This window comes from Xenopus laevis, chromosome 9_10S (genome assembly GCF_017654675.1).
Source record: "Xenopus laevis strain J_2021 chromosome 9_10S, Xenopus_laevis_v10.1, whole genome shotgun sequence".
Lineage (NCBI taxonomy): Eukaryota > Metazoa > Chordata > Amphibia > Anura > Pipidae > Xenopus > Xenopus laevis.
This window is the reverse complement of record NC_054388.1, coordinates 70,173,458-70,200,117: the sequence shown is the minus strand read 5'-3', so window position 1 is coordinate 70,200,117 and position 26,660 is coordinate 70,173,458. Positions and strand designations below refer to the sequence as shown.

General features: G+C 38.3%; 1 protein-coding gene across 4 annotated transcripts in view; it reads left to right on the top strand.

Moving 5' to 3' along the window:
* The window catches only part of LOC108703019 (zinc finger protein 385B-like), a 268,896-nt gene that overhangs the window by 199,540 nt on the left and 42,696 nt on the right, over positions 1-26,660 (top strand). For all 4 annotated transcript variants that reach the window (XM_041578353.1, XM_041578352.1, XM_041578355.1 and 1 more), the window contains one exon: positions 14,312-14,454. In XM_041578353.1, coding sequence (XP_041434287.1) covers positions 14,312-14,454 — 143 coding nt within the window. The remainder of the gene's footprint in view (positions 1-14,311; positions 14,455-26,660) is intronic.

The window sequence follows — 26,660 nt, the reverse complement described above, 5'->3', positions numbered from 1 at the left end:
CATTCCACAATAGCAGAATCACTGCTCTTTTCTGAGCTGACCTGTTTGAACCAAATAAATTGTGGTTGTTCCACTTACATCCCACATGGTGAGATAATACATCATCCTGTTAACATATTTTATTATATTAAATACCCTATAGTATATTCACTTACTATTTTGAGACACATAATGTGCATATACTGACTGAATTTCTTGCTTAAATGTTTTATATTCCAGCATTATATACTAGTCTGTTATAAGGAATCCGAAAATAAGAAAGTTTCACTGTAGCCCACCGATTAAGTTTTATATTGCTCATCCCATGTGATATCCTGTGCCGACATAACAAAGTGGATTCACCAAACAAAAATTGTAAAACGTAGGACCCAAGCATTCGTTAGCCTTCCTCAATAAAAGAAATTTGCAGTTTCAATCACATAACGTTTCTGGCTATGCCCTTTATCAAGTCAGATATAGTCAGGGCTACTCCTGCCATGAGGCAAGGTGAGACAAGCGGCCAGTTACAAGGGGTGGCAAAAAGTTGCCTCTTGTCATTTTAAGTGCCGAATTTCCATTTTAACCTGGAAAATCAGCTCCGCTAGTGCAAAGAGTGCTATATACAATGTATGTAAGTTTGTAAAATTAAATTCACAAATCTCACTGTTAATATTAGAGAGAGAAGCCTTTATTTCCACATCAAGCTATTCCATGGAATTTACTCTGGGGAGTAGCATGTTCTCCTGACTTAAGCTGGCCATAGATGTTGAGATGTTTGAAAGATCCAATCGTCATCGTGAGACCACGATTATTTCGGAACGATCGTACGATCGTACGAATTGTCCATCAACTAAAAAGACCAATTTGCCAGGAAAACAAAGGGTAGCTGCCTGCTTGTGCCTGCAAACATAAATAGATTGCACTGGGACCGACAAAGATTTTTTAACCTGGGCGATCAATTTCCTGACAGATGTCGGGCGAAAAATCGTAAGATGTTCGATCTTTCGAATCCCACTAACCGCACGATAATTTCGAAGGCTTGGTCGGACTTCGCTAAAATCGGTCGTTCAGCAAGAGAAATCTTTGCGTCTATGGGGAGCTTTAGAATCAATGTTCTGTGAATACTCCTTATAAAGAGACTTCTTAAAGGAAGAAACTATTTTTATTCCCATGAAGCCACCAGAGAATTCAGGTACATAAATAATTATTTCCCAGGGGCTGTAATTGTTTCTGCATGTAAATAAGGAAACTTTTAGTGAGCACCTGTGTCTGCTGTAAAAATTACTAAAGTGCTGCGGACTGGAACAGCAAACGCAATTAAGCAACCCTGCATGGTGGTCAGAGCACCTACAAGCAGGGTACCTATTATTCAAAGGCATTTGGTATTAAGAGATTATTTTCTGGTATTGTTTTCCTTAAAAATGCATTTGGACATTTCCCATTCCAACTGCTTATATGAGACAATGTATACAGCAAGGAATTACTGGGATTTTATAGAGAATACCTAGCCTTAATTTTTTTTTTAATTAAGCATATGCCATCTTTAAATTAAATCATGTTTTGTAAGCCCAGATATAAGGATTTTGGATTTTAGATGTACTTAACATTTTGTGTGTAATAGCAATTCTGTTAATTTGTAAACAACACATTACAACTGAATTGTTTACCTTCTACATGGATATATTGTTGGGCAGCTATACAATGACACAGAGCTTACATAGATCAATAAGCCTTTGGAACCAGAAGCTTGCAAGTGTATACAATGATTAGATACTGATGGTTTACAACTGCTTATCTCACATTTATTCACTTATGTTATCTTAAATTACATTTAGGGTCAGGGCACACACACAGATTTGGGGAGATTAGTCGCCCGGCGACAAATCTCCTCGTCTTCAGGGCGACTAATCTCCCCGAACTGCCTCCCCTGCCTTCCCGCCTGCTAAAATGTAAATCGCCGGCGGGATGTCGCTCAGAGCGATTCATTTTTTCGAAGTTTCCTTGTGAGGCAATTTCGGAAAACGAATTGATTCGAGTGCCATTCCGCCAGTGATTTACATTTTGGATGGCGGGAAGGCAGGAGAGGCAATTTGGGGAGATTAGTCGCCCCAAAGAAGAGTTGCAGTGCAACTAATCTCCCCATATCTGCCTGTGTGCCCTGACCCTTACTAAAGCTGTCTGGAATATAGTGATGTGTATGTATATTTAAATGTAAAGGATAAATGTTTTGTACAATCCATTTAATGATCGCGCACCCAAGCACATCTATTTAGTTTTCCGTGAGTGCTGGCATCCCTTGGAATTTGTCTAAATGTAAAGGATATGTATATTGTTAAAATAGGTGCCCAAACGTAATTAAAAATGAATGATTACTCTTTTTTTTTTTTTTTAATGATTACTCTTTAGTGGAAATCATCACAGTTGAAGATATAACTGGTGATATTGGTGCTAGCAACTTATAGGGGCTTGACTGAAATTGTTGTGGATTTGGCAGTAAATGCAAGTGAGCAGTCCTGCACTAAATTGCTATTCTGTACCAGGCATCTATTAAAGAGAATAGAGTAGTACCAGACCTCCCAAATAAGCACAAGGTTTCCACATTTTGGAAAGTATAATACCTGACAGGGCAAGGATGCCACCTGGACGGTTTTCACCTGGACAGCTTGGTTTTGGTAGGGCTGTCCCGATGAACACTGCCTGTCTGGTTTTCTAAATGAGGAATTCTGGACATAACCCTGCCCACTAATGTCACTGACACAGCCTCAAGATGTCCTCTCCATACCCTCTGACATCGTGTTTTCAATATATAAAAAAGTTAGGCAAATGGCAGGTTATTACTGGGTTTAACAAGATAACGGCAGTCCTGTCAGTGTCACAAAGCTTGTATATTTCTATGCTATGGCTGGCATTTTACCTGCTAGGACATACTATTGCATCTACTACTTGTGGACATTTATGTAGAGCAGTATACAGAGGATCGATCCTATTTTTATAAGGTAGAATACTAATAATTGATGAACAGCAGTAGCAACAGGAAGATCACCCCACCCTTTTAAAAGAATGATGAATGAATGAAATAGGTGGATACATACAAGATGCCATAGAGGCCAACAAACATCCCCCATAAGCTTTGATCGATGGTTCCATCCTCTCAGGCAATGCGTGAATTGAATAATGTACAATGTAAATAATATAGTGTGATAACAGTAGTGTTTGCTAAAGATAATACTTACATAAAACTCATTTGTAATATATCATATCACAAAATAGTACCTGAACCATCAGTAGAAACAAAAGCCTAACAAATTAGCAGGACTTTTCATTGGCACAGTATCAATAGAAACAAACCTCACATCCCCTGTACAGAGAGATGCCATAGAATTATACAAACACAGGTATTTCCCTGAGTTCAGCTGAAGAATTGGCACTGATTGATATCATAAATGGCAAATATATGTGGTAGAGGCTAACAGTTTTGCAGAACAATGTGTGTTTTTAGTATTCCGAATTTCTCTCATGGCTTATGTAGACTGGTGACCAGTGAGGTAAAGCCTGGGTTTCTGTATTCACTAATACAACAAGCCTCACTAGTAGTGATGGGCAGGCGCAAATTCACAGCAAATTTGCCCGTTTCGCCGCCGCCGAATAAATTAGGCGAAAATGTAGGCGCCGGCAACAATAAGCGGACGCCCATTGACTTTAATTGTCGCCGGCGTCAAAATCTCTGTTTCGCGAAATTCTAGCAAAGCGAAACTGACAAATTCGCCCATCACTACTCACTAGGATATTTTCCTAGAGGCAGGAGGATGTGCCATATAATGGTTAAAAGTTTAGTTGCAACAATTAGGGGCAGATTTAGCAAGGGTCGAATTTCTAGTTCATGGGAGTTTGCAGGTCGATCCCATTCATCCAAGTTTTTGTTGTTGTTTTTGGTAGTTTTTTTTCTACAAATTTGAAGTTCATGGGAGTTTAAACTAGAAATTTGACCCTTGATAAATTTCCCCTTAATTGTTGCAACTGAACTTATTTTAGAAATCAGAAATTCAAATACGAAAATTTGAATTTTCACTTCGACCATCTGCCCCATACTGTTAATTTTAAACTGCCATCTGTCATCTAGGGGCATATAAAACACTGGAAAAGCCCAGAATATCTAAAATCCTTACAGTAATGGTTTTTTGAATTACTGATTATAGACATGCTTTGTGGTCCAATATTTGGTCAGGTCCCCTTAGTTCATAACAAGGATATTGATGAAACATTGACTATAATAATCACCTTGCTGTATTTCCAGGAGTGTCCAGCTACTGCTAATAATTCCCATTGTTAGTAATAGGAAGCAGCAAGAATTCACCGGCACACAGGTAATGCAAGCAGGTTATACCTTGCTAAGTGTTTATTGCAGCATGCAATGTTTCGGGGTTGCCCCCTTTATCAAGCATGCTTGATAAAGGGGGCAACCCCGAAACGTTGCATGCTGCAATAAACACTTAGCAAGGTATAACCTGCTTGCATTACCTGTGTGCCGGTGAATTCTTGCTGCCATTGGATTGTGAGGTTGCCGTTTCCTCATTTTGCTGTGCACCAGGGATCTCTATCGTTGGGAGGGCCAGGGTGTGCGAGTACTCACTGGATCGTTCTACCATTAATAGGAAGCAGGTCATGGCCTATCAAACCATTATATTGTAACTGTTTTTTTTATTAAAAGTCATTGAAACAGTAACTGTATTTGTGCTAATTAAGGGTGATGTCTGCAGGTAGTTTGCTTGCCATCTCTAGAGAAATCAAAACGCATAGTGATATAAAGCCTTAGTTGACATCCACTGCCCTCTATGACAGTCACCTGGAAGTGCTAGTTTGATTGTCTGTCTATTCTCAAAACAAGTGCCATAGTAGGCAATTGAAAGTAACCTCCCTGTATGCCATTGCCTTAAAAAGGTAAGATACAAGAACTAGTCAGTGTCTGGGGAATTGTCCTGTGGTGCTTTGTGATGCTACCATTTACCTTAAGCCCAGTCATGGTAAGCAGAAAAATGTTATTGGGTGTTTTTAATTATTGTCAAAAGAACAAAGAGCATATGTTGTTCTGTGGAACAAATACACATCTATTTATTGGTCATAAAAACATAAATTGTATTTATAAATTTAACATTTTATTGTTTTATGCACATTTTGCTAAGTTGTTCCTTGTATGTAAATGCACAGTGAAGCTGAATAAATCATTTGTGTGAGCAAGCACTTTATTTAACAATTGTTCTTTTGTATTATTCTCTATGGAGGAGAATGTTAATCATATGGTAGTGACTTGTTATCTGTCTTTGTAGTATTAACTATGATTGTCTATTGAACAAATCACTGTCAAATTATATGACAATGTGCATAAATCACATAAAAAATGATGACAACCTGCTTACTACAATATCACACAGATTTACATACTAGTAAATTACTCACTGGAAAACAGCCTTTAATCTTTCCACCCATGGGCTGTTGCTTATGAAAACAGTTTGTCCTTTGGCTTTAATACTGCTTTGGGTATATTATGCCACCTAAACTTGATCTGGTTATGCAAAAGAATTTGGCCGCTATCATTTGGAAGAATCCTCCTCTGACAGAGCCTTACTAAATCTTCATTATGGATAATTTCACCCCTCGCATGAATGGTTGAATCCTACAACTGCAGTAGTAATTTGGAATGCTCATTGCCAGGACTTGGAGGCAACCAAACCCCCTATCAATTAATAATGAATAGTGAGCATTTTTATACAAAAGAATGGCCAGCCCACTACATATGCAGCATCCTAAAATACTAAACTCTAAGGACCATTATAATTCATAGTTGCCCTGCAGGTTGGTATAATCCAGGTAATTCCTTGGTCTCGTCTAGCTCTCATTATTGTGCTTACTATTTCCCCTTCAGGTTTGAATACTAAAAGGATTTAGTAGTTCTTCTTGAATGTTTTAATATTATGATTGAAAAGTTGAAGAACTAACAGTGTATTTATAAGGCTCTGCTGTTGTGAATCTATGCTTTGCAATTACAGAAGTATCAATTATAAAGAGCTAATTGTTGTATTTATATGTATTCATAGAGGTGTGCCTCAGTTGTGCCAAATTGTCATTAGACCTGGCATAAGCTTTAGACATTAATGGACACATTTAGATGGCTAAGAATTTCTGGTGTGGAATGTTGTATAAAATGTAATGTTATGTAGCACCATGTAGTTTATTCGACACTGGGGAAATGGCAGTACGAAAATTGGCACGTATTGACTTTGCAGCAATTTTCTCCATTTTAATAACAGGTACAGCAAACAGGCATTATATGGAGTCCACAATGGCACCATTCCAAAGTGGCTGTAAATGCATACGTGTTCTCCTTTAAAGTGGAAATGTTTGGATTTATTTCAGAGCTGGGTTTATTACACAGTTTAGTTGGATATTTCTGGTGTCTATGAAATTTTGCCCACCATCAACATGTTCTAAAGTCTGATATGTATAGGTGTCTGAAGACTCACTGTCAAACTGCATATTGTTATCCGGAAACCACTCTACATACAAATAATGCTCATTTAGCACTTTCCAAAATTGGAAATTTTTACTTGGAATTTTTCTTGTAGGGCACAGATCAAAATGGCTGCAGTACTGTGGAAAAACAGGACGTCTTTTAAGACTGTATTGGATCAAATGAGTCACTTTCATTTTCTGGAGTTATATGTTCCTTTAAGGGATAATGAAGACTTGAGGACCCAGAACAATCCAATGGAAAACTGCTATATAAATTGCACAGCAGTCTGCACCATGTAGCCATAGATGTAGCAGCCAACAAAATTCAAAAGCAGCTGCTGTGACTGGCAGGAATTTATTTACACCTACTAAGAATGATACAAATGGGTATTTACAATATTGAGATTGTACAGTAATTCATTAACACTGGCAACATTTTTCCCGTTAATTAAACTGTGGCCTACATTGGCAACAGTATAAATTACACAGTATTAGTTGGAAATTCAGGTAACACACACAAGATGCGCTAACATATTAATCATTGTTGGCTGCACCCACCTCTGATTACTACAACATAGTAATGTGTTTTTTTTTTGTGTATACATTTTATTTTGCAAACATAAAGGTTTCATCTTTTCCTTTACCCAATGCTGACTCTCTATAGGGTTTAAATCATTCAGGCAGGGACTGATGTGCATGATGTATAATGTCTTTAATGTGCTGTGGATTATGCTGGCACTTCATAAATAATGGAAAAATATAATAATAATAATATACACATACGCAGGTAGGAGACTAAAAGCTTCATATTCATATCGTAATTTCTTTATAGTGAATGATTCCTCTTCCGAACTCAGTTAGTTCTGCATATACCAAAAAATAGGATTCCAACTCACACTAAGGGGCATATTTATCAAGGGTCGAATTTCAAATCGAAAAAACTTCGAATTCAAAAAGACCAACCGAAATGAAGTCAAAGATTTATTTTGGTTGAATAGGTCCGTTTTCGATCGAATAGGTCTGTATTCGACCAAATTTGAATTGTATGAATCAAAGGAATAGCGCATTCGATCGAATTCAATTAGAAGTTTTTCCCAAAAAAAGGTAGATTTTTCAAAGTCCACCAATTGCCTCCAAATAGGTTCTAAGAGGTCCCCCATAGGCTAAAACAGCAATTCTGCAGGTTTTAGATGGTGAATGGTTAAAGAGATAGTACATTTGAATTCTCTACATTTTTTCAAATTCGAATCGAATTTGGACTATTCCCTAGTCGAAGTACACAAAAAAATAGCTCAAAATTCGAATTTTTTCAATCAAAAATTCACCTCGACACTTGTTAAACAATGAGTATTGTACACAATTAAACAATGATGCTTCTAATTGAGAATTAGTGGCGGTGAGTGTTAAAGAGGACAGAATGGTTTTCATAGTAGGGGTTTTGTGGGGGATGGAGAGTGGGGAGTTGCCAAGGTGGGTGGGATGAACCTGTGGGCTTGCCTTGGGGATCCATTTGTGCTGGTCTTGCTCTGATAAGCATAGTACAAAGGAGCCCTGTAGCAAACGCTTACCTGGGTCAGACAGTAACTGCACCAGCTGACATGATTGTGGTTAAAGGCTGTGTAAAAATGGGCTTGGTTACAAATACATTACAGAAATTGCTTTTCTTTGTCTGCCGAAACCTAGCGTGAATACAGCAACTCATAATGAGTTTGCTTAATGATTGCTTGAACTGAAAAGTTTGGTCGGTCATCAATATTCCGCATAGTGGCTGGACTCAAACCAAGAACCCCAGTGCTGCATGAAATCAATGCCATGCTGTTCTACCATAGATTTGAAATATACTGAAATGTCACTTTTAAGTGGTTTGTCTGATACTATAAAGTGTCAAACTTCTGCTCCATGTGATTTGACATTGCAGATTATCATCAGATTCATCATGTAACCATGGCAGTGCACGTGATTTCATATTACTACTGAATTTAGTAACAAATTAGGCTTGATTACCCAACCTTATTTGATTTAGAACAACAATTATACGACTGCATTCATGGCAAGAGTTATAGAATAGCAATGCAAAAAAGGCTCATACCCCAATATGTTTGTGGGGTGGGGGTGGAGGGGTTGGTGGTGGTTTACAGTATGTTGAATAAAAACTCTTTGCATCTTCATGACAGCCAAAGGCCCATAGATTGGGCAGTGATTTTCTGGTTTCTATTTGGGCCCTTCAAACAAACCACATGGCCAAAGTTGCAAAGGCCAAAATAGAAAACATGGCTGCTCTTTATAAGAAGCAATGCTCTGTCCTAGCACCTAGCAACTATACTTTACTTCATTGTTGGAAACATCCGCTTTAAAATGTAAAGGTACATCTATTGCATTTAAATCTCTTAAAAAAAAGTAATATTCCTTGGGAAGTTGATTGTTATCAACAGAGTAGGGAAGCTCTGTATGACTTCCTGTGGCTTTTGTAGCTAATACTAGGATGCCAAGAGCCTACGGTACTGGATGGTACAGCAGAGGAGAGGTAGAGATATATACATATAGAAATACCTAATTTATAGAGTTAGCAATTTGGAGAAATATATATTAAAGTTTGTAATATATCTGCTATGATTAAGTAATGGTCAGTGTACTGTAATTGGGTACACACATATGAGTGTGCCAGATACTAGAATTAAAGGCAGAAGTTAGAGGCAAATGATTATGATAGCTACTCTGTGTAACTGGCCCAGAGTCCCTTCACCGTATCTGTATGAACTAGGCAACATGATGAATGGATTTACCTGGAGGAAGGATTTTGAAAGGCAGAGAAATGTACAAAAAAACATTTCAGACATAAATCTCAAAGGGAAACTAACATCTTTAGTTTAGTTGCCATTCAACATATAATCTTTATATAATAATATGTTCTACAGGTATATGATCTGTTATCCTGAAACCCATTATCCAGAAAGCACTGAAATTCAAAATGGCCATCTCCCATAGACATCATTTTAATTAAATAATTCACATTTTTCAAAATGATTTCCCTTTTCTCTGAGATACTAAAACAGCAGTTTGTAGATATAAATGTTTAGATAATCCTTATTTGTGGCAAAACAATCCTGTTGGGTTTGTTTATTGTTTAGCTGATTTTTTAGTAGACTTAAAGCATGGGAATCCAAATTACGGATCTAAGATCTATAGCTCAAATTTTTAATTTAAAGACTCTCAGTGGTTCAGATCTAGCTTGATATCAATATAATACCCATGCAGACTTTCTGTTAAAAAACACATTTGGGTTCATTAATGACTGCAACCACAGTTGCAGTTGGGCAAAAAATGATAAGTTAAGTAAATGTATGGTATTTATTATAGGTACCTGTGTCCAAACCTGCTCTTTTCTCTTCCTCATAGCTGGGGAACCCATACATGACCACAGTGCACTGCACTGCACAAGCCCATCCACCATCCGCTGGGTTAGTAATTGGTGGTTGTAAACCTGCCCAACCCAAAGGTAAATGGGTTCTGGCTGGCCTATGCATCACTCTTAAGGTCCCCATAGACGCATTCTTTTGTGAACAGTGCAGTCCGACCAATCCATTTCGTACATCTTACCATTTTTCAGCCGACATCTGTCAAAAAATTGATCGGCCAGGTTTAAAAAAGGGTGTCCTTGTGAAGCTGCCAAAAAAGGGAGATATTACGGTGTGTGACAACTGGCGAGGGATCACACTGTTATCTATTCCCAGCAAAGTATTTACAAGAATTTTACTAGACAGAGTGGAAGACTGTGTGGACCAAAAACTTAGGAGAGAGCAAGCAGGCTTCCGCAGGAACAGATCTTGTACAGATCAAATAAATACACTGCGCATTATAATAGAACAATGTCAGGAGTTAGAAGTCCCACTGTACCTGATCTTTATAGATTTCCTTAGAGCATTTTACTCCTTGGAAAGAGAGTCTATATGGGATACCAAGAAATATCATAATACTTATAAAGGAATTTTATGAGGGCTATACATGCTTGGTTGTTTACAATGGCATGCTAAGTAATCCAATTGAAGTCAGCTCAGGAGTCAAACAGGGATGTACCCTTTCCCCCACTATCTTCTTAATAGTAATGGACCTAGTCATGAGGAAGTCATGCCTCGGAAATAGAACTGGACTACAATGGGGGCTGACACAATACATAGAAGATCTTGACTTCGCAGACGATATCTGCTTACTCTCCCAAAATTACCAACATATGGAAGTAAAGTTAGCCCATCTACTAGAAGAGAGCAGGAAGGTGGGACTGGAAATAAACTGCAAAAAAACCAAAGAGATGCGATTAAACAGCAAGGTAGACCCCAACCAGAAGTTCCAGGTCCATGAGAAACACATAGAAACTGTGACGGAGTTCCAGTATTTGGGCAGCCTGATGACCATGGATGGTGGTGCCAGTGCTGATACCAAAAGCCGAATTAAGAAGGCAAATGCAGCCTTTGTACAACTGTATAAAATTTAGAGATCCAAAGATATTTCCATGAAATCTAAACTGAGAATATTTAAGTAACATGAAGACTGTCCTCCTGTATGGATGTGAGACATGGAAGGTGACAGTGGAGATAACAAAAAGCCTCCAAACTTTTATAAACCGCTGCCTCCGAAGAATATTAAACATCTGGTGGCCGAATATAATTTCAAATAAAGAGCTGTGGGAGAGAACCCAAAAAAAACAGTGGACTTACAGATCAAACGTAGAAAATGGAGATGGATTGGCCATACGTTTGGCAAGGATAAATCAATTGAGAAGGAGGCCTTAAAGTGGAATCCTCAAGGCAGCAGGAAAAGAGGAAGACCAAAGACAACTTGGAGACGAAGTGTGGAAGAGGAAATAAAGAAAGCTGGGACATCATGGACTGAGATAGAAAAAATCGCCCAGGACAGAAACCGGTGGCACACATTTGTTGAGGCCTTTTGCTCCAGTGGGAGACACAGGATTAAGTAAGTAAGTAATGTGACTAGGGTTGCCACCTTTTCCCGAAAAAAAAACGGCCTTCCTATATATTTATCATTTTTCCCTATTAATAACATTGGGATCAATCACTTTTACCGGCTAGGTGGCAACCTTATATGTGACACATTGCATCCATACATCTGGCGTACCCTAATGTTTAAAATGAATAATGAATGCACCTTGTAATAAGATAGGCCTTGGGAGGATATTGGTTTGTTTTAAGTGGCCCTAGTTTAACAAAGGTGGTTACATCTTCTAATTAGAAACACCTTGTAACACAAAAGAACACTCTAATGAAGAAACATTTTAAGAAACAGAAACAATAGCAAAGGGGTTTTATCTAACAGTGACACTCCCCTTCTTGGAAACATATAATATGCCTCTGGGTACCTTCCTACCTGCTGAGTGATTGTGGGTTTGGACTACACAAGCTATGGAAAATCATTGTCAGGTACAAAACTGATACAGTTTCTATTCTTAATATTGCCTTTGTATTTACTGCTAGACTATTGTGAAGTATATTTGGGTTAATGTACCCCCCACTATGAAATACCATGATGTTAGGAGCCGCAGAAGAGATAATCTTTTAACTTCTTAAAAAGTAAACATTTGAGATTTTTTCAAAACGTTTTATTTGAGACTTTTATGGTGAATGCTGCATGTGGCACTTTATATTAATTCATTATACAGCTGGTTCTAGCTTAACTAGACTTATCTCTATATTAAGCAACATTGTGTCATATAACCCGGTGTTATCAGTTTACCCTTGAGACTTACAACAAAGTATCAATTGGGTACTCTAAGCAAAAAAAGGTTACTTTTTTAACTCTAATCTAATAAATAGATTTACCGGCCCAGCTGGTAAAATACCAGCCAAGGCCAGGGCTAGTATTACAAATTTACCAGCAATGTATTAGCCAGTCAATTTGTAAACCCTATTGTTCTGCCCCTGGCCCGCCTCAGATCCATCCCAGATCTGCAACCACAGCCTCCTCTCAGCTCCCCCAAACCCTGCCTATACACCTAATCCAAGCGTTGCAATCCCTTCCTGGCCAAGCCTGCTTCTAAATTGCATGACCCAACCTCCAAAAGGGCACAACCCCACCCCTCTCTGGCCAGCCCTCACCATCTACATCACTGGTAGGGCCAGTAGAAAAAAGGTGGCAACCCTACCCCTGCTACAAGTGCAGGAGCACTAAAGGGCATAAGAACCCATCTCATTTAGGTTGGACTTGTGGCAGGGGCAGTGTTCTGCTCTGCTATTCACACAGACTGGAAACTTGGCATGAGGTGCAGAGCGCAGCAGCTGTAGGTGCCTGGCAGCCCTCTCCTTAGCACCTGCCATAATACAGCACTGCCAAACACAGGCAGAACGTGGGCATCTGTGCTCTGTTGTGGAGAGACCTGGGGCTATAAATTTAACATGGCAGGTGCAAAGTCAAAAACATGGTGGATTGTGTCTGTTTTTTGCACTTTGCATATTGCTTTGGTGTAGTAAATGACCCATTTTGTTTCTACCTGTTTCAGGCACAGATACTCACAGAGAAACTTAGGGCATTTTGAAATCAATAGAAAGCCCAATGTTTACCTGTTAATTGTCATTCAATCAGGGACACAAGACTTCAGCCAAGGATGACACATTACTACAAGCAACAAACCACAACTTGTGCATTTTTAAAAACACACTGGGGGTCATTTATCAACACTGGGCAAATTTGCCCATGGCAGTAACCCAAGGCAACCAATCAAATTTCTGCATTCATTGTTTTACTTGCAGTTGGTTTTAAAAAGCTAATCACTGATTGGTTGCTATAGGTACCTGCCCATGGGCAAATTTGCCCAGTGTTGATAAATGAGCCCCACTGACCCAGGATACTTTCCAACAGTGGGCTGCCAGCCTCCTCCTCTCTGCCACATTTGCGAAAATACAAGGGCCATGAATAACCTTTAATATATTCTTATAGGCGGTGATCAGGGATGTCATCAGCTATAATCAGTGCTTAGAGTTGTAATCTCACATGATTTACTCAATCTTGTGTATTATAACTAGTAATGAGTAAATCTGTCCCGTTTCACTTCACCGGAAAATTAGAACTTTCGGGAAACCACTGGAAAATTTATGAAACGGCAAAAATTCCCAAAACACATTGCAGTCAATGGAATTTTTTTCATGGGAACTTTGGAGACAGGGGGCAATTATTTGACTTTTTGTAAAATAAAAAAAAATTAATGGCGACGTTTGTGGGTGGGTGTTTTGGCACAAAAGGTTTTTGTGGCAAAATGTTTTTTCATGGTTTCATGAAAATATTTTCTTATGGTGAAAGTGTAATTTCATAGCAAATTACTAATTATAATAAAAAACTTCCCCCTGTTGTGAAAAATTAGGTTATTAGAAATCACCTCTGGGATATATGACCTTTATAAAACCACTCAGCCTCTGGCCTTATGTCTTTATACAGTCAGCGATTTCTAATATCCTTCCCCTATATGAATATATTAAATTGGATCCTTTAACAAGGCACCAGTGTAAGACAACAGTAATTAAACGAATTTAAAATAGGATCATAAATGGGGCTAATGATGTAATAACATTATTGGTTAAATCTGCCATCAGTACTGGAAATATGGATATACGTTTTTGTGTTTATTTTATGAATTGCCATAGTGTATTTAACACTTTTGTATTTGCAAGCCTCCCAAATGCTGTTTAGATGACATGTCCTTGTGTAGTGAACAGCATCCTTGTTGGATAAGGCACCAGCACCTATTCACTGTATAGTACAAGTATATCTCTGGATTTAAAGAAAAAAATACTTACAAAAATGACCTTTTCTCTCTTGCCAGGCAGCACATGTCACACGACCACACTTCCAGCACTTGTTCGGACGCCCAGCCTTATGATGCAGCCATCTCTGGATATGAAGCCTTTTGTATCATTTCCCATGGACAGCAGTCCGGCTGTTGGCCTTTTCCCAAACTTTAATACAGTGAGTACAGTTTAAATGTTTCCATACCTTTATTTCATTGTTATTAATTGCTGATATCTCATAGAGTCATGTTTACTAACATTGGAGATAAATATCTGGAGAGATTTCTGGAGAAGTTGCCCATAGCAACCAATCAGATCTTTGCTTTTGTTTTCTAACTTATAGGTGGCTGTTTAAATCTAATTGCTGATTGGTTGATTTTTTTTTACTATAGACTCTTGTACAAAAGGCAATAAATTAGACTTGCTATAAATACAATAGAGATAACAGTGTGATTTGTCATACTAGTCACAACTATTATTGCTCCTCCAAACCCCTGTCTGCTTCCTGGTATCCCTTGCCCTGGCCTGCATATGTCTGCCTGGGGTGCAGAAAATAACCCAAGTTTGTTGCTGAAGAAGCAAGCAGTCCTTAGTGGATTTAATCAATGGGGGCCCAAGAAATTGACCCCCCCCCCAGCGAGTGTATTTAACTGTTTGCTAGTTAAAAAGCTCCCTCTAAAGCCCATTCTCAAGTGGGTGCATTGATTTATTTTTCCCCCTAGCCAGAAAGCGCAAATTTGATTTGAGGTTTCCTCTCATGAGATACTGTTTTCATATGGACTAAAATGAATGTTCCATGGCATAGGATGAGAAATAATTTAACGTTAGAGCTGTAAGGCTGCTGTGGGCTTGCAGGTATGTGGATGGGTTATTCTGGAACACATTCAAAATGGTCTTTGATTGACTGTAGCTCTGAAGTGTTATTTCCAGAATCAGCCTCAAATGATTTAAGCTTATTTTACACAATTTAATGTTATTTCTTTATTCCCAGAAAGTTTTTTGCATTCTACAGAGTGAACACAGCCAACTCCTATATTGTTGTTGTAGTTACAGGACAAAAATGGGGTAACAAAACAAATCTGTTACAGGTCTTATATTGTAATGGGATAGAAGAGAGTTATATATCACTTGAAATGTAAGATCAGTTTAGTGCCAGTGTTTATCTATTATATGAAGGTTCATTCTACACACAGGCATTAGGAAAGTTCCAAAACAAGGTGGGCTGTATGTGTCATGTGACTAATATATGCACCACATTAAACTACTATTTAGAATTTGTTCAGGATATGGATTATTCTCTTCTGCTTCTGTTCTGGCTCATAATAGCCCAGAAAATGAAAATAGACAACCCTGAAAGTGCCAGCAGTAATTCTCTTCTCTATCTCCATTGCAGGCTTTCTTAAGGGTTCTTTGTCACCCATGGAAAATTGCTCTTAACAGCACATGACAAAGACAGTTTTATTGGGGTGAATGGGAATGCTTTTGTTTGAATATCAGATATTTTACCCCTGGTGATTCTATTTAGCACAATGAAAAGCTATTTTCAGGTGCAAACAGACAGCATGATTTTTTGTGGATCTGTGTGTCATCACCCTAAAAGGATGAGCCACTTGTTCTTATGATTGCTGCTGTATGGCACAGCATTCACCTACCTTCCTTTGGAACTTTTTGGGCATAAGGGTCCCAACTTCGATAGCAATTAGAATTTGGAGTGAGTGCTAAATTTCTGGAGCAAATGGGGATTTTTCCTATTCCAAATGCATGGGAGATGGTTGGAGAATTTTTCTTTCCGGTGAAACAAAAATTCACTTCGCTATTTGTAGACTCACATGAGCTCAGTTATTACCAATAGTCATTTTGCCCCAGTAACCCATAGTAAAGTAATACTCTTTGTTCTTTCCGCTACAGGTAGAATAAAGTAAGCAAATCACTGATAGGTTGCTATTGGTTACTGTGCTAGATCAAGTCTGTCTATTGTTTGTAAATGAGCCTCACAGTATATTACAAGTCTGTTTTGATTTGCACGACTTTGTCGCTTGCGAATACAGGTCATTTTCACTGTTCCTACTTGCTTAAATGATTCAGGTGTTCCTAACCTCCACAGTCTGAGCATTGTGCAAACTCAGTACAAGATGGAGTACTTAAATTAGATCTTGTTACTTGTTAACGGCAGAGTAGTAAAAGAAATCCTTGGTGGCCTGGCATGCACTTGCACACTCTCAACCCCTTTCTCCTTCCCTGCCATGCCACCACTACATCAATAAAGTGAGCTGGGAGACAGCAGAGTTTAAAGCAGCCAGCTGGGAAACTCATTCAGTAGACAGCACTGGAGACACAGAGGCTAAAATGTCAACAGGTCAGAGGTGACAAGCAAAGGATGACAGATTGAGAACAATGGATAGAAACATATATATTTTGAATGAATGAGTATATAATTTACCAGTGACAAGCTATTTTTAATCTCTTTTTGCCACCTCTGTGTGCAGTTTGTGCCGTTTGCCATCTCTAGTTTCTGGAGTTTCAGGTGCATTTCACACGGTGTCAGGTGGCTGCTCTCCCACATAGAGGAAAGTGCAGAACTATTTCAGAGTGAAGTTGGAAGAGAAAGAAGCTTGAGTCTGAAAGGTCAGGGAGGAGATGACAACATAAAATCCAGGTTAAAGGCAGGGGATATCTTTTCGTAAGTATCAAGAGCCATTACACTTCTTTGTTAGAAAGAAAGCCCAGGGCAAGCAATAAACACATCATTTCTAGTTATTATAGCTTTGCCTTTTTATTATCTTATTCTGTTGCACCTCTATTAAAGGACAAGTAACATCAAACAATTAAATTGTTTTAAAGTAATAAAAATATAATGTAGTGTTGCCCTGCACTAGAAAAACTGGTGTGTTTGCTTTAGAAACACTACTATTGTTTATATAAATAAGCTGCTGTGTAGCAATGGGGGCAGCCATTCAAAAGAGAAAAGGCTCAGGTTACACAACAGATAGCAGATAAGCTCTGTAGAACATAATGTTATCTTTAGCCACTACTTATCCTGTGCCATATAGCCTTTTTTCAATTTCCGCCATTGCTACTCAGCAGCTTGTTTATATGAACTATAGTAGTGTTTCTGAAGCAAACACATCAGTTTTACCAGTGCAGAGCAACACTACATTACATTTTCATTACTTTAAAACACTTTCATTTTTTGGTGTTACTGGTCCTTTAAGGTGGCCATACATTGAAAGATCCACTCATTTGGTGAGCAGATCTTTCCCTGCCCTGAGAGGATGGGGATACACACCGTTGGGGCAATGGCTGCAACAACAAGCCCCCCCAACAAGATTCTCAAAGCTGTCTGATACAGCATCTGACCAGACATCAGTTGGGTAGGCCCATCAGAGGGCCCTGTGCACAAGCCAATAAGCTGCCAATTCAATTCATCGGCAGCTTTTATCAGGCTGTGTATGGCCAGCTTTAAGGTGGCCATACACGGGCCGATAAAAGCTGCCGGCAGCTTATTGGCCCGTGTATGGGGGCCCCCGACGGGCTTCCCTGATCGAGATCTGGCCAAAAGTCGGCCAGATCTCGATCGGATGGGACTAAAAATCCCGTTGGATCGCAGCCGCATCTGTTCGTTGATGGCCCTAGGGCCCACGATCGGATCAGCCCGATATTGCCCACCTCAAGGTGGGCATATCGGAGGGAGATCCGCTCATTTGGCGACATCGCCAAACGAGCGGATCTCTCCATGTATGGCCACCTTTAGTCCCATCACAGTCTAGCTCAAACTTTTTTTTTCTATTGTTCTGCCACATTTCTTTGTAAATCCATCTCATTTTGCTACATTCTTGCACGTCACGCTATTCTATCTATGAATCTCTCGTTCTGGTACGTCATACCATAATTTCTGTCTGAACCTCTCACATTCTGTAGCACCACCTGAATGTCTCACTTTCAGAGGATGTCTAATTCTATCTAACAATTTGACTTCCTTATATTTATAGCCAAGTATTTTCTTTGTCTCAGAATGTTTTTACCTAACTGCTTTTATTAGACTGACATGCTCCTATGAACTAAAAATAGAGAGACTGGTTTGTCACTATATAGTGGAAGCCTAACAATTTGGCAATAATAGCTAATTAGGGCGGAGTGACAGCTTTTGACATGGAATACAGGGGAGGGGGGAATATGCTACTGGCCCAGATATAAAGTTATTATTAGCCCGCTCAATGTGTGTACAAGTAGGAACGGAAAATACTTGCAAAGTATAACTATAAGCAAAATGATAAAAACTACTGCAGTACCTGCTTCCCAGCAGGTTTAGGTGGCGGAATCAATACAGTGATTGAAATGCATGTTCTGTATGGTATTCCCCTTAGCTACAGATAACAGTAAATAGCAGATCAAAGGGCAATAACTGAGCAAACTGAAAACCTCTGGGGGTAAATTACTATCTATCTATCTATCTATATATATATCTCTATCTATATATATCTCTCTATCTATATATATATATATATATATATATATATATATATATATATATATATATATATGTGTGTGTGTGTGTGTGTGTGTGTGTGCAGAACCGACACATTTGTGCATTCTACAGACCACTACCAAGCAGCATTGCTTATTGGCTGCCTAATTCAACTCTCCAGATGGGGGAGTTTCAAGCATGTATTCATGGCATTTTCCTTACATTAGAACTGCTGTGCCAGGCATTGACCATGAGCAAAAAGGGCTGCCAGGGTATAGTGAAATATTTGAGGGTAGATTTACTAAGGTTTGAATGGTAATTCGGTTTTTTTTTTGGTCAAAACTCACAAATTCAGATTTAAAAGCACCAACTCGAATCTAAATTAGAATGTGAAATTTATAACAACTCGACCCTGGAAACAGTTCTAATTCGACTATTCTCCACCTAAAACCTGCTGAGTTCATGTAGAAGTCAATGGCAGAGGTCCCTGGAACTATTTGAAGATTAGTAGTGTTAAGCCAAAATTTTGCCAAGTTGTGCTTCGAAAATGACATCCCATAGACTCAAAACAAAGTCAAACAAAAAACATTTGACGCACGTCAAAAAAAAAATTTGACACGCAAAAGTCTAGGTTTTTTTTTCAGAGGAAAACACATCAAATTCGATTTAAATTTGATTCAGGTTTTTTGGTCGGGACTATTCGATCAAATTTTATATGTTCAATTTTTTTCATAAATAACATACCATTCCAATTGTTAATAAAATCGAATTTATAAGAGTTCAAAAAAATTCACATTACTCTAAAATTCGACCTTTCATAAATAACAAACATAGGTTGAAACCTATGAGTAAGTGCCCCAGTAGGCACGAAACGCGTTAGGTCTTGCTCTGATGTCCTAATAAATTTTTCAATTTTTTAATTGATTGATTCATTATTTCTGGGGATACTCACATTTTCCTTTTTGAAATGTTGCCTTGGACCCACACCCTAGGACTGGGGTGAATTGTGAGTATATTCTTCATGATTAACTTTAATAATATTTGATTTTGAATTCTTAATTTAGTTTTATAGAAGTACCTATACATTATATATTTTTTTGGCACCAACATAAATTATATTATTATACTTTAATAAATAACCCCCTCATTGTCATTGTTAGTTCATCTGTACCGAAAAAATGGGAGTTATCTCCTGAAAGCTCTGTTATCCATCTTTTGGAAGTAGGGGCACTGTGATTTATTGGAGTATGTAATGTGATGTTTGTGTGGAGCAGAAGCAAAATTTTAAAAACATCAACAAGTCGTGTGGTAGAAGTTTCTACTAAAGCTTAGTTTTGTTAGTGCTCAGGTCATTGATAGTTTGACCACTACCAGTACAATGGAAATGCCTAAGGGTATAAGTAGTGTTTAGGGATGGGCGAATTTTTTCACCTTGTTTCACGAAAAATGACGCCCATAGACTTGTATGGCGTTGTGCGTCAAAATAAAAAGTCGCGCATCAAAAAAAATTTGACGGCGGCAAATTTTTGGCGAAACGGGTCAAATTCGCCCATCCCTATTAATGTTCTGTTCTTTGTAGTTGTAAGAGGTCCCAGGTCGTGTTTGCTAACTAAAATACATAGGTAATAGTGGCTACTTTTTTCTGTGTCCACCAGCAAATGTACTCTGATAAAAAAAAACACCATTAAAATTGGCTTTAATCCAAAAGGTACTAGTACATACTAACAGTGTTGGACTGGGACACCAGGGGCCCACCCAGAAACCTCAGACCAGGGGCCCATTTTCAATACTATTCTTCCTCACTTCATTCAACCTCTATTCTTCAAGTCTCTTTTCTTTACATACAATAATCTATTATTCCATCTATTTAGCCTCTTTGTTCTCATATACATTAAATAGGGAATGGCCATTAAGCAGGCCAAATGTTTAGCAGCATGAGGGCCCACTGATATCTGGACCCACCGGGAGTTCAACACTGCATACTAACATCCTTTACTACCATGCTGTGTAATAAACAGAGCTTTACATGTCTGTAGTTTCAGTGGTGTTTGTTATTTGAATCAAGTGGTCACTTTAGCACATTTTTATGTAGGATTTTATCCATCCATTCTTGTGTTATAACACAGCTCCTCTCTACTTCATGATATAGGTATTGCATTATATAGTATGTTCTGGTTTCCAGGTATTTCTGCTACATTTATCAAACCCCACACACAAAGAGTTAACGACTGTATATGCAAACAAGTTTTTTCAAAATAATCCCAAAATTTTGCCAACTATACAGTCTGTGTCATTTACTCCCTGTAAAGATCCTCTACCTTTGGGGGATGATTGCTTATCAAAATGCCATTAGAAGGTCTCATGTATATTAAAGACGATTAGTTGCCTCTCTTTTTAAAAGGAATCCCTTGGAAAAACAAGAAAAGGTTAGAATTAGGCACTGCTGTGTTCCCCTGAGCAGAATGTAGTTATATAATTCCTTTATACTCACACCCTAGATCCAAGAAGTAAAGCTCCTGACCATTTCTTATAACCAAATTCTTTTTCAAGTGTAGACACATTAGGGCTCTTCTAGGAATGGAAATGGAATGTGCTGGTGGTATAAACCCATTCAAAATTTGGTGTTTTAACCACAATTAAAGGGTTTATGCAGATTCCAGCAAAATGTCCCATTTGTTTTATCAGTACTTATAATGTAATTCACACACATTGATGCCACAGGTGTAATTTTGTACTTCTGTTGCACCTTCTGGTGACACAAATCAGTTATATGTATCATAAATACTATTATCATAATAAACTTTATATTGTGGATATATGCCATCTACAAGTGAGCAATGCCAGAGTGACTCACTTTAGACATTTACTTGTGCAAAATTACCACAGCAAATAATATAAAAAAACAGAAAATCAATATAAAGCCATTACATCATAACATACCACAAGGCAGTGTCTTCCCTCTGTCTGCATACAGTACCTCAGTTCAGCCACTCCCTCCTGACGCATTTCGCACCATTGGGCACTTCATCAGAGGAGCTATGGCTGTCCTAGGTCATATCCCTTATATACCTGAACATATGTCCCCATACATGTTCAGGGCTTTGTTATTCATATATTTTTATTATAGCCATATTGCAGGGCAACTACAAATGCTCAGGCTATTCATTACAGAGACATGGATAAGTTGATTATCTTGGTCAATCCCATCAATAGACATTCATTTAAATACATGTTCAAGGGTTCACTGTTATTTTATTCTCAATCCTTATATTTTACTCATATCTTGGGGCAATTCAATATAACATATGCACTAATTCTTACCCTGTTATAGAAAGGTTGATATTATGATTTTTATTAAACCATTACTATAAGGGAAACCTTTTTCATAAACAAGTGCAGGATATAATAATAAGGGATGCAACCTATACATATTTATTCCAAAACAGTGCACTACTTATATTTCATAACAACTCCACATCCTGAGTAGGGATGGGCAAATTTTTTCGCCTTGTTTTGCCGCAGAAATGACGCCCATAGACATGTATGGTGCCGTGCGTAAAAAAAAAAAAGATGCGTGTCAAAAAAATGTTTTTGCAGAAACAAAATGTGTCAAATTCACCCATCCCTAATCCTGAGATATAATATGTTACAAATATATATATATGCCTGCAGAAAGTGTTTATATGCTTTAGACTTGTGACACTGGCAGATTCGGGGAGATTTTGTCGCCTGGCCACTAATCGGCTCTTTACCTGGGCGACAATTTCCCCGAACTGCCTTCGCTTGTCTTCCTGTCCGCTATAATGAAAAGTCGCCTGCGCTAAAGCACACGCGGCGCTTCGTTTTCCGAAGTCGGCCAAAGTTTCCTCGTGAGGCCTGTTTTTTTTGAAGGGCTGCGCGGGTGAAAACTGCTTGCCCGGTCTTCCAAATTAGGAAAACAGGCAGGATTCCCTATGATTGACGTGGTGATCGACCAATCGCCGATCGCCACACCATAGCCCCGCCCCTGATGTCACAACCCACCCCAGCGGCATCACAGACCCTCCCCCATTGCATCATGGCCCCACCCCTTGTCCCGACTCAACCTGGCTAAAAGGTGACAACCCTACTGTCGGTGCTCTCTATCAGGGTGCAGGCAAGTACAGGCAACATGGCAGATTGCACCCATATTTTGCAATTTGCACCCTGCTCTGCACTTCATAAACCCCTAATAGCACTTTTGAATGGCAGATTTGAAAGCAGGCCTCTGTATATACTGTATATAGGCAAGGAACTTATAGTTACAGTAGCTGTCTACAATAAGGGTAGTATGTGACCCATAGAATATGTATTGTTATAGAACCTCCTGAACATACAGATGCACTTACTATACATTCATTAGGCACTCATAAATACACTTAAAATTTGCAAAACTGAAAAAAAATGCATTGAAGTCAAGGGATGACAATTTTTTTTTGACACATGACATTTCTTTCACCCTTCGAAGTCTATGAGAATCTTTTTTGCAAGAAAAATTTCACTCATCACTAATCATTATAATTATCTATATATGGTGCTCTCTTATAATGAGACCCACTGCCATGTCAGTAAGCAAGTGTAGAGCAACAGACACCTACTGATATTGTGGCAGCTGGCACTGGGAATTCTGAATGCTGAAATTCTGTGAGCAGTTAACAGTTGGGACTATTCCTGCCAACTGTCAGATCCATATAGACACACATCGTGTCTTGGTTTCTTCCAGCTTGCTGCAACCTTTGTTGGTCATAATGCTATAGCACAGCACTGCAGAAAATGTGACCACATGCCATAACAATAACAACAATAATATTGACTTTCATAATTTCAACCCAGATCCAACTACCACACTAGTAGATTAATAGTGAAATTGAAAAGGCATTTTGTTAGGTATTTGCAGAATATCTATTGAGGGGAATGCAATCTTCCTGACTCCATAGATTGCTCCCTGGATCCATCAGCAGTGACTTTAATATTGAATTGATCAGAATGCAGAGAATCATTTCATAATGCTCAATCACATTAGTCCCTGTGCCAGTGAAGCTTATAATCTAATTTGTTAGAGTGAGTTTTATCAGAAATCAATTGCAGGGAACCTTTTTATTGCAGTGGTAATATTACTCTATTAGATGATAGCAGGATGACTGGCAGGTAGGTTGGTCATCTACTGTATATGCAGGTTGAGTTGTCTACTTTACAGGAATGCTTTATAGAAGCTTTAAACCACCGATACGTTTTTGGACTCTGGTAAGAAACCCATGCAAGCCCAGGGAGAACAGGCCATTTCCAAACATATGGTGCCTTAACTCAAATTAAATCTAGTTCATTTGAGGATGGGCACCCTAGTTTAAATGCATGGCAGTGCACACAAGCCTTCAATTGTATTTCGTTTCTGCTAGCTCTGTTTTAGGGGGTTTCATTTTTGAATTTTCACTATCACCATCATTTATAACACCTTCAGAAATATTAAAATCGGAGTTACACAGCGTGACAAATGGCATGATATTGCAAGTTTCTGGTTCCTAGCAACAGTCATATTTTATATCTTGGAATACTTGCTTTATACATAGTTTGTTTATTTAACCTAATAATGTTCTCATAAAACATGAAATGAAAAAATAATATACGGTTCACATTCCGTGTGTGCTCAGGCTGTTGGCAAATCTCTCCGTCCTCCGTCCCTATCTGCTGTTTGCTTGCAATAAACCTTCCTAAATCTAGAGCAATGTGTAACAAAGACTGATATCAACAATCTGTATGGCCAAAGCAGGAAGTATCTTATTTGGAGATAATATGTTTTCATGAGCAGCGGTATTGTATGTAGCAAGATACCTTTTTCTAGACAAGTGCAATCAAAATTTATGTGAGGTGCCTCCAACTGTTAAGACAGGAATAGAATATCCAGTATAATTGTTTTGAACATTTCTTTCAACAAATGGAATTAGTTTAAAGGAAAGTTAAGGTAGATTTGCTGTAAAGTGTTTGAGCTGTGTAAACAGGAAACATTAATATAGCTGGTGGCTAGTTATGGATATAGAAAATAATTCATGGTTTTGTTTAATCATAACATGAAGCTGCAATTGTATTATTTTATTTGGCCAATATGGCAACTTCTATGCATAATTTTAAAGAAATAAGGAGGCATTTACTAAACTACAACTTTTTTTGGCCGGGCTTTTTGTTCCCAAAAAGTTGTTGGAGAAAAATCACTTCTTATACCTATTATTTGGGCCCAGCCTGGGGGCAGGCCAATGATCAATTAGGTTAGAACGGTGTGTGAGCAGAATCTCTAGTCTGTTGTGAGAGCAACAGGTATAGGGAGCTTGGAAGGAAAAGGAATCCTGTTACAGGGGTAATTCACATTTAAATGAAGTATCAATTTTTTTATTTTTGGTGTGTGTGTTTTGGCATTGAAATGCAGGCATATGCATTTTGATACCAAAATCCTCTCCATGTGTCTTCACCCAGGGTGATGCAGGGCTCTGGGTGCAGGTGCGTCAGAAAGCTAATCAGTGTAGGGAATGATTCTTGCCCTGCGTTCACCTGAAGGTCTGGGTGGCAGTAGACAAAGACTGAAAAATGAATAGGAAAGGCCTGACTAAAGAGATAAATAATAAAAAGCAACACTAACATTGTGGCCTCAAAGAGCAATAGTTTCATGGCTGCTCCATACAGAAATGTTGGAAAAAGGCAGCAGCTGCTCATATTCTTGCCAGTTTTCTGAAGGCAAACCTTTACCATTGATAATAACTGAAAAGGAAGATTGTTAGAAATAGTCAAACCCTCAATATAATCAGTTGCAGGCACTTGACAACATATTTTTTCCTCAGTAACAGGGTATACCAGCTTTTTAGTGCTAATTATTGCATCATGGAGTCCTTACACCATTCCATTCATTACAGGGAAGAGGGAGGAGGAGTAGAAGACACAATACACTAATCATGGTGTTGTGTTTTAAGATATTCTGTCATCTTGGACTTTTTGTTTCTTATCCTCCCGGTGGATATACTTAGGTAAACATCATTAGGTAACACGGCCTCCTGGAACATAAATGAAGGTTTATTTACTGGCATACATATTAATATTTAAAATGTGCTGGTACTGCTGAGCTAAATACATTTACATGGTATTCAGTTATGCTGCCTAATTTTCTAAAAGAAACTGTCACTAGCTCATATATTTAAGGACTACAGTCATCAAAATGGAGACACATTTGCATTGGAAAAATATATATAACTTCTAACGTGTAGGGCTGTAACTAAAGGGAAGTCAGAGTTCTGCAGTATTTAGGCACTAGCAAGGAATCAAACTGAAATGTTTGGGGCTGTTAATTAATATTCTTAATATTCCACTGGTCAAATGTTTTCCTGCTTGCACAAAAAACTTGATTCCCTACGAGTCATATAACCATGGTTATACCCTATATTCTATTTTAGATTTAGAATTATTTACTGATGATTCAGGTGCTTAAACACCCATAATATCCCATACCCCCAATTTTCTTTATAATAAATATTTAAGAATAGGTGTGAGCTAACATTTTTGGGCAGTTCAGATTCACAACAAAATTTGTGGTTTCACTATTGGCAATCATTTTGAACCAAGGATAGAATTTCACTATGTATTTTGTTTTGCAACATTTTGTCTCATCGAAGAAGCTGTACCGGTGTCATGTTTGGAATAAACTGGCAACAAGGGAGTCTTATTTTTCTATGAAGAACAGTTGTAGCATAATGGAAAAGAGTTTCTCTAATTATTCAGGGCAATGTATACTCTGTTGCAGAGATAATTGCCTTAATTCATTTTGGAGAAATTTATGCTAATCACTATTCATAAACCCAGACCTAATCATAAACCCAGCTAAAGTCATAGTGAAATCCCATGACCATATGAATGCACAACAC